Source organism: Aquarana catesbeiana, linkage group LG04 (genome assembly GCF_042186555.1).
Source record: "Aquarana catesbeiana isolate 2022-GZ linkage group LG04, ASM4218655v1, whole genome shotgun sequence".
In the NCBI taxonomy this organism is placed as follows: Eukaryota; Metazoa; Chordata; class Amphibia; order Anura; family Ranidae; genus Aquarana; species Aquarana catesbeiana.
The window spans coordinates 260,819,319-260,829,153 of NC_133327.1; the positions used below are offsets into that span (position 1 = coordinate 260,819,319).

The window sequence follows — 9,835 nt, forward strand, 5'->3', positions numbered from 1 at the left end:
CCTCCAATGCAAAATGTCACATGTAATTTCACTACCTGTCTTGTTAGTCAACGAGCAGGACAGCAGGCATCAAACAAAATTCAGTAACGACAGACAGAGAGATGCTCTTCATTCTCCCCTCCCACATGTTCATCATCACACAAGCTCTACAGAGAGGAGATACATCTCCATACAGTCCATGTGAGTGTTTTGTTGCATAGCCTGCCTCTTGTTTGCACATTGCACATTTCCTGCTCGAATTAGTAGAGGACTTTTTTTTTTTTTTTTTACAGAGATAGATGGTTATTATAACTTATTTATCAATACCAAAAATGCAGCCACTGATATCCATTGACCTCAGACATTCACATCTGGTAAATCAGATAAAAAAAACCTTTGCAGTGGGATACACCCCCTCCCCTCCCCACTGCAGAAGTTAAATGCTTGTTAGGTCTAGGGGTTAAGCTGTATTACTTGACTTAAATCTTCGCTTAAGCAGCCTTCCTCTATTCTGTGTGACCAGTCCCATAGCCTCTCATTTAAGGTGCACCAGCTGACAGTCACCCACTGATATCATCACATACAATGCAGGGCCGATAGCTTTTTTCCTCTACCCCTAGACTTAACGAGCATTTAATCCTTGCAGGGGGGGGGGCGCTGGGCATTACAAGGGTATTTTTTGCTTCCAGCCTAGAATTCAGCTTTAAAAAAAAAAAAGAATGTTTTTAAAGCATTTTTCTGTTAAGGAACTAACGTGTAAAGAGAATGAGAAATGAAATGAAAGAGAATCTTATACAGCATATGTGTATAATTTTATAAATTCAAAGTGCAGAGCTCCCAGCACAGGAAGTGATGTCTTACCTGAAAGTTCCCTCTCATGCTAACCTCCTCCCGTAATCTCAACCATCCTATTAATCCTCCTAAATGTATACTTAAACACTTAATTGCACAGACACCTCTTCTTTGTCAATATCCTCGACACCAAAGACCAGACCTTTCTGTGCAAAAAGATACCAACACAAGGATCCCAGCAGCTGAAGATACTCAATTCTGTACTCTTCCTGTAAAGTATGTATATATATATCTATATATATAGATATATATATAAAAGTATTGGGACATCTGCCTTTACAGGTACTTTAATGACATCCCGGTCTTAGTCTGCAGGGTTCAATATTGAGTTGGCCCACCCTTTGCAGCTATAACAGCTTCAACTCTTCTAGGAAATCTATCCACAAGGTTTAGGAGTGTGTCTATGAGATTGTTTGATCATTCTTTCAGAAGCATATTTGTGAGGGCAGGCACTGATGTGGACAAGAAGGCCTGGCCCACAGTCTCCGCTCTAATTCATCCCAAAGGTGTTCTTTCGGTTTGAGGTCAGAACTCTGTGCAGGCCAGTCAAGTTCCTCCACCCCAAACTCACTCATCCATGTCTTATGGACCTTGCTTTGTGAACTGGTCGAAATCATTTGGTGAAGGGGGGATTATGGGGTGGGGTTGTTTTTGAGGGGTTGGGCTTGGCCCCTTAGTTCCACAGAAGGGAGCTCTTAAGGCATCAGCATACCAAGACATTTTTGGACAATTCCATGCTTCCAACTTTGTTGGAACAGTTTGGAATGGCCCCTTCCTCTTCCAACGTGACTGCCCACCAGTGCACAAAGCAAGGTCCATAAAGACATAGATGAGTGAATAGAGGAACTTGACTGGCCTGCACTGTCCTGACCTCAACACAATAGAACACCTTTTTGGATGAATAAGAGCAGAGACTGCGAGCCAGGCCTTCTCATCCACATCAGTACCTGACCTCACAAATGCACTTCTGGAAGAATGGTCAAATATTCCCATAGACACACTCCTAAACCTTGTAGACAGCCTTCCCAGAAGAGTTGAAGCTGTTATAGATGCAAAAGGTGGACTCAATATAATCCTACAGACTAAGACTGGGATGCCATTAAAGTTCATGTGCGATGTGCGTGTAAAGGCAGGCATCATAAATTATGGGTGACAATATACAAATTTAAAGTGAAGAAATGCTGTGTTTAAATGTCCATAAAAGCAAAGTAAACGTCCATCAATTCAGAGAGGCACCCAATAGGTGAGTGAACCCTGATGACATTGGATACAACAAAACACTGCGTAGGTTAAAGTTTTTGGACGTGTGGCGCCGCTGTGCATGAGGATCATGGCCATCTTGTCGGTTTGAAACATCAGGAACTTTTCATATGACATGCCTGTTTATACCTATTACTGTGTGGGTATATAGATGTGGTTTTAATTCATTTAAACAATTTTAATATACTACACCATGACGTGGTTTTATTTTTACACCTTTCAACATGAGGAGTGATGCCCAGATCCATGCTGGAGCAGTCCCTGGTGGATTGATGTTTGGGTGTTTTTGACCACCTATAATCTAGTAGTCCAGTTGTAAGGGTAAGAGGCATGGCTTACTATGGTGTTGGTGGAAGATCACTGTTCATCTTTTTAGTCAAGGTTCATTCACCCACCGGGTGCCTTTTGGGATTGATAGACGTTTGCTTTGCTTTTATGGACATTTAAGCACTGCATTTCTTTACTTTAAATATATATATATATATATATATATATATATATATATATATATATATATATATTATCTAAAACTGACTAGCGCAAAATCTAGTCCAGCTGTGCAGTTTGTTCAATTAGACTTTGACAAAAAAAACCATTGGAAGCTGATTAGTCTCTATGCAGAACTGCGCCAGATTTCACTCTCTCCAGTTTTAGTAAATCAACCGCATAGTGTCACAATCGGGGGTGGTATATACCTAGCACCCATGCTACAGCTTTCTAAGATAAAAGGAGCTATGGGAACTGATGTCCACATTGGCCATGAGGCCAAAAACTATAGGGTTGGTTTAGTAAGACTGGAGAGAGCAAAATTTGGTGCAGTTCTGCATGGTAGCTAGCTAATCAGCTTCTGACTTCAGTTTGTTCAATTAAGCTTTGATTAAAAAAACCTGGAAGCTGATTGGTTTCTATGCAGAGCTGCACTAGATTTTGCTCTCTCCAAATTTAGTAAATCAACCCCTATGTGTGTTTTTTTTATGCAGTCCAGTGAGGGTATATGACAGACTGACCCCCCACCCCTTCAACCTCTGCAGCAATGCTGGCAGCACTCATATGTCTATTTCCCAAATACAGCCTCTGGATACGACGCTGAGCACGTGCACTCAACTTCTTTGCTCGACCATGGCGAGGCCTGTTCTGAGTGGAACCTGTCCTGTTAAACCACTGTATGGTCTTGGCCACTGTGCTGCAGCTCAGTTTCAGGGTCTTGGCAATCTTCTTATAGCCTAGCCCTAGGCCATCTTTATGTAGAGCAACAATTCTTTTTTTCAGAGCCTCAAAGTTCTTTGCCATGAGGTGCCATGTTGAACTTCCAGTGGCCAGTATGAGAGAGTGAGAGCGATGACACCAAATTTAACACACCTGCTCCCCATTCACACATGAGACCTTGTAACACAAGCGAGTCACATGACATCGGGGAGGGAAAATGGCTAATTGGGCCCAATTTGGACATTTTCACTTAGGGGTGTACTCACTTTTTGTTGCCAGCGGTTTAGACATTAATGGCTGTGTGTTGAATTAAAAAAATTAAAAATGGTATTTTTAGGGGACAGCATATTTACATTGTTATACAAGATGTACACTCACTACTTTACATTGTAGCAAAGTGTAATTTCTTCAGTGTTGTCACATGAAAAGATATAATAAAATATTCACACAAATGTGAGGATGTACTCACTTTTGTGAGGTACTGTATATTTGTAAAAAAATTGTCAATAAAATTTTCTGTAGGCCGAATTTTCCTTCCCAGCCTACATACCAACACCTATTCATACCCTGCCATATATGTGATCATATAGTTAATTTGCTAATAAATCTACATTCTCTAGGCAGGATTCTTCCTTAAACAGTTGTAAAGGTATTTTTTTTAAATAACAAACATGTCTATATTTACCTTATTCATGTCTATATTTACCTGCTCTGTGCAATCGAATTGCACAGAGCGGCCGCGAACCTCCTCTTTTTGGATCCCCTCCCAGTGCTCCTGGCCCCTCCTCTCAGTCCAGTGCCCTCCATGGGAAGCTGCAAGTGTGTGTGCTTGAACCCGAGCCCCGCTTCTGCTTTAGTTGACACAGGCAGCGGGTCTCGGCCCTGCCCCCCACTCACTCGTCACTGGCTTTGATAGACAGCACTGGGAGAGAGAAGAGCTGCAGATGTGCATGATGCTGGATCAAATGAGGGCTCAGGTAAGTAAAAAGGGGGGAGGGGACATTCTGATGCCTAAACATTTTTTACCTTAATGCAAGGAATGCATTAAGGTAAAATATGTTTAGTCTTTACAACTACTTTATGTATTCCTTAAGGGTAACAAAGCTCAGTGCTCATTTGTGAGATGCTGGGGGCACGCATCCAATGGTCAGTTCATCCTGTTACCTAAGCAGGACAGAGAGGAAAGGGCAATGGAACAAGCAGCTTGCACAGTATACATTTTTTTACAAAATGGAATGCAGCATATTAGTGTACTGGTAAAGTTGTAATGCATAGGAATTTTTGTCATTGTCATTGAAGGTGAACTAACCAATGAAGGAGTAATTAAAGAAGATTCTGCCTACAGAAATGTTAATTTTATTGACATAGTATATGTTCACACTTGGCTATTGACTAGGTAGCAATAGGTGGTAGCTTTATGATGAGTATTCATAGAACTGTGTAATGTGATGTCATGAAGCCTACAGACATTCTTGTCTATACTCTATATCTGGAACTAAGCACAGGTATAATGCACAATTTTTTTTTCCTATGGGCTCCTTTAAGTTTTTGAAGGAGTGGTAAAGGAGTAAAGGATTAGATAACTCGAAGTGCGAATAGATTAGAAACATGGATTAAAAATGTACTTTTTAGCTATGTGTTCCTGACATTTTTTTAATGACTGATGGCTCAGAATCCCAGTGATTCTGCTAGGAAAACTTTCTTACTGATAAAACTTACAATTAACATTCTCTGCATCTTTACGATAGATTTACCTTCTTCATTTATTCTTCACACTCATTTTGCTCAATCTTATGTGAATAATAACCAATTGCTTCAAGCAACATTTTGTGCTCACAACAGGACAGAAAAGCGAAGGGAATTCCACTTCAATAACAAGCTATGTGAACCTTGACAAAACAGATGGAAACATGCAGCACGAATGATCCTCCTGGTACAGCTATTTAATTCATATATTGATTTTTGCATGGAATACCCTTATCAAAGCAGCACAGCAAATGTGTCTTACCAGTCCCAGTAAATATGCCGCGGTGGGGTGTTCCCTAGGGAAATACCATTTACTATTCTCTAGGGAATTACTGCACATTGAAGAGCAAAGGTTGTCAGGAGGGCTTACTGTCACTTCTATAGCTAGTCATGTTATGTGATCTGTCATCTGCAGAGGAAACTAGAATAAGAGTATGTCTGCTATGAAGAAATTTGTATGTTCACAAGTCATAAAAAGATGTGTGTGGCGATGATAGATAGATAGATAGATAGATAGATAGATAGATAGATAGATAGATAGATAGATAGATAGATAGATAGATAGATAGAGAGAGATAGAATGCTTTTCCAGAATGGCATTTCTTTCTACTTAAATATCTACTAAACCTGCAATCTTTGAGAAGGTTATGTTGACTGCTACTTAACTCATCTGAGAGCTTTTTGATTCCTCAAAAACAGAACACCTCCAAATCCACCCAAATCCACCCTATTTTAGCTTGTTTTTTTCCCCCAAGATTAAGAACTGTCCTGTCAAAGTTACGTGATCTGTACATGTCTTTAACCTTACTGTGCAAAAGCCGCAAAAGTTATTTCATAATTAAAATTGTAATTAAAAGAAAGGTGGCCACCACTGTCTCGCTCTTCCCCCTCTGTGAGCTTTGACTCCTTTTAGGGATTTTTTTTTAGTGATAATATAGGTGGTTTTTAAAAGATCTGAGGAGTGCAGCTGTCCGGATTTTTTTCCTTTGTAAAGATGGCCATCAAATGCAAACAGAGAAGGCAGGACAAGCAAATGAAGTCTGAAAAAGTATTTTCAGTTATACTTAGACTATATTGTACATAAGTGAATATAATCAAAAAGTTTGAGAATTTGGCAATTGATGATAAAACTAGGACCATGTTTAGCAGGTATTCAATGTTCTTAGAGGAATGAATAATAATGTTGCCACCAATGAACTGCAATTACAAAACAAAAGAGATGACACACAGTTGATTCATAGTCAGGAAGACAGGGAGGTGACTGGCACAGACTGGGTTATATGATCTTGTAGCACGTAAAAACCAGACATGCTGTGAATATGCTTAAAGATTAAGTAAACACTATAATCATGAAACACTAGAAAAAAGACCAAAAACCTTCAGATTGCTTTTGATGGTTGTGGCTTTACTGATTTATCTACTTTGGGGTAATGGTGCGTAAAAGTGGTGGCTATCTCAGGGAAAAGAGGGGGGAGGAGGGGGCTCTTCCTTTGCTGACGTCTCATGGAGAGTTTAAAAGGGGGCTAAAGAGATCCCAGGAGCAGAAGCAAAAGAAACAGTCACAGCAGTTTCCTTAGCTCTGATAGCACTGTCTCTTCAATTAACTGGGAGATCCTATTATAGAGATGCAGTCCTGTCAAGTGCGGTGTGTTCTGACCCTACTCTCACTAGCTCTGGCTATGAGCTCAATCTCAGCTACACCTACAGATCCGAGACTACGCCAGTTCCTGCAGAAATCTCTGGCAGCAGCAGGAAAACAGGTACGCAGCCTCCTAAATGAATGTCTGTGCATGCAGCTGAAATACTACTAGGGAAAAGATACTTTTAACTTGCAGATTTGTTAACTTTACTCATAGGGATATATATATATATATATATATATATATATATATATATATATATATATATATATATATATACGTCCACACAGCTTTTTACAGATCATATCTTTGTCCAATTTTAAATCTGTTGGAAAAAATGTGTGAATCCTGGGTAAAAGTTGTGTCAGTCTTTGATGAAAACATTTATGGATAGACCCCTTATAGAGAATTAAAAAGTGTCTTTCTTTATGATATCAGGCAAGATTTTTTGACATGGTCACAAAGGGGTTGATTTACTAAAACTGGAGGGTGCAAAATCTGGTGCAGCTGTGCATAGAAACCAATCAGCTTCCAGGTTTTTTTTTTTGTTAAAGTTTAATTGAACAAGCTGAAGTTAAAAACTGACTAGCTACCATGCTCATCTGCACCAGATTTTGCCCTCTCCAATTTTAGCAAATCAACCCCTCAGCCTGCAATTTAGCTTAAAAGAGTTCAACATTTGCTTGTCTCCCATTATTTACCTACGTTTGATCAGCATTGTCAGTCTTAGCAATGCTAGATTGTTAATTAATGTACAGCTTTGTTGTACTAGAACTGCTAGGATCAATTTTGAGCTATCCAAGGTGCTAAATTCAATGCAAATTTGTGTTGAATTTAAAGAGCTGGTGGGGGTCAAATATGAAATCTAGAGCTCATACAACTGGAGAAGTTGCTTATAACATCAAAATGTCATATTTTTTATTAAATATATGTAAGTTTGGCTAATATGGACAACAAGTTTGATTTCCATTTAACTTGGCATTCATACAACAATTTCCTGGCAATGATTTTTGAGCTATGATTGAACAGCTGAATTTCTGCAGTGTTTTGAAATGCACGATGTCCAAAATTCACTTTGACATTATAGTAAAGGCAAAGACCACTCTAATAGTTTGACATGGTGTTTCATAACTCCTTTACAGAAAAAATATCTTAATTTATGTAATAAGCATATTTCCCAACACATGCTGTAGCAGATAATGAAGTTCAGTTCTGCAGTAAGGGCTGTCTAATGTAGCATTTAATGAAGAGCACAGAACTTCTGACATCTCAAATGCCCCAGATGATAATCCACCATTTAACCTATTTTAATGATTGCACATCACTCTCACACTAGATTTGGCTGATTTAATTTATGTTCAACATGGGTTAATATTTGTGTTATATGTTGGCTTTGTGGTTACATCCATTACATACTTTCTTAAAGATGCCAAATGCTACTTAGTGGGTTTCCTGTTCACCTGATTTAAAATGAGAGTTGAAATATTTTACTATTAATTTGATTAAAACTAGTATGGATAATTGTTATATAATCCTTAATCTAACTACTCTTTTCCACCCTGATTTCAGGAGCTGGCCAAATACTTCCTGGCAGAATTGCTATCAGAGCCATCCCAGACAGACAATGATGCTTTAGAATCTGATGACCTGCCCAGAGGTGCTGAACAAGATGAAGTTAGATTAGAACTAGAACGATCTGCAAACTCCAGTCCAGCTCTGGCCCCCAGAGAACGCAAAGCTGGCTGCAAGAACTTCTTCTGGAAAACATTCACGTCTTGTTAGCCTTTAACAGCTCCCCTACCCTCTGGTCGTTTATTTTCCTACTCCTTCAACCCTAGACAAAGCCTTGATCATACAAGCCGAAGACTGTAAATACCACACACAGTTATGGTGAATAAAACATATTAATTTGGAGTTGTTTAATAAAACTTTTAGTTGGAATTTTAAATTATTTGCTTGGGTTGTGATTTCTTGATAGTTATTATGATATGCACTTTTCAATTCTCACAGATGTACTATTTTTTAATTATCTGTTGCAATAAAGCGTGTTTCAAGCTATGAATGTGTGCTTTCGTCTATGCCATTTCAAACGATACATAGGATAGTACACAAACATCATTCTTATACAGAGATTTCTCATATGATCAATGTCGTATGGCTAAAACAGAAAATCTTGGTTAACCTCTTCAAATCCGCAGTTGCATGGGACTATAGCAGAATTTGATGATCTTTTTGAGAAGAAACAGTAATCAGCTCACATTGTTTAAAGAGACTCAGTAGTTTAATCCCCTCCTTTGTTCATAACATTTAATATAATGATTCAGATGATTCCCAGTTAATCTTTTTCATAAAACCCTAGAAGCTAAAAAGACTGTAACGATATAATTACACCACATAATATGTGACTTGAACCTTGCTTCAGTTTCCTTTTTTTATTATTCTCACAGAATAATGGCTGCCATTAAGAACCAAATTACTTTTTCTAATCCTTTTTACATTCTTTTTCATTTGTGCTGTGTATCTGTGGTTGGTCGCATTTATTTACTGCAGGCAAGCAAATGGTTGCACTGGGTCTTAAAGTGTTACTAAACACACAACAGTAAAATCAGTCTGTATATGCAGTAAAGCATGCTTGTTATACTCTCTGTGGGTTAATCCTTTGCATTGTGTATAAAGGCTGTTTGATCCTGTCTCTCTGATCCTCCTCTTCTTCCACTGTGTCCAAAAAATAACCTAAAATTTACAGAGCCAGGGGACGGGCTGCACATGCTAAGTTTGGTGTGTATTGCTAGAGAGTTTTTTTTCTTGGGAGGGTGCATATGATCATCACAGGGCCAATCAGCACTGTCCACACATGTTCTGACAGAGAATCGGGGGAATGAAAACTCCTCCTACAATCTTTACTAGGAACTGATCGAAGTCACAAGATTGCAATATACGGCTTATGAGAAAGGGTATTTAGCAGTTTATATTTACTAAAATAATTGCATTTCCATGTTCTGTGTACTGTGTGAGACCAGATATAGTGAATGCAGGTTCTGGGTTTAGTAACACTTTTAGGTATATGCAACCTTCACTTAGTCATGACTTTGGTCAAGTACTTTGGCCCTTAAAAAAGTTGTAAAGGCAGAAGGTTTTTTATCTTAATGAAT

General features: G+C 38.7%; 1 protein-coding gene across 1 annotated transcript; it reads left to right on the top strand.

The window, feature by feature from the left end:
* Window positions 1-6,560: 6,560 nt before the first annotated feature.
* Window positions 6,561-8,741, top strand: LOC141141485 (somatostatin-1-like). The gene is made up of 2 exons (XM_073629106.1): window positions 6,561-6,803; window positions 8,253-8,741. The coding sequence occupies exons 1-2, from the start codon at window positions 6,669-6,671 to the stop codon at window positions 8,463-8,465; spliced, it is 348 nt and encodes a 115-aa protein (XP_073485207.1). The 5' UTR covers window positions 6,561-6,668; the 3' UTR covers window positions 8,466-8,741.
* The last annotated feature ends 1,094 nt before the right edge of the window (window positions 8,742-9,835 follow it).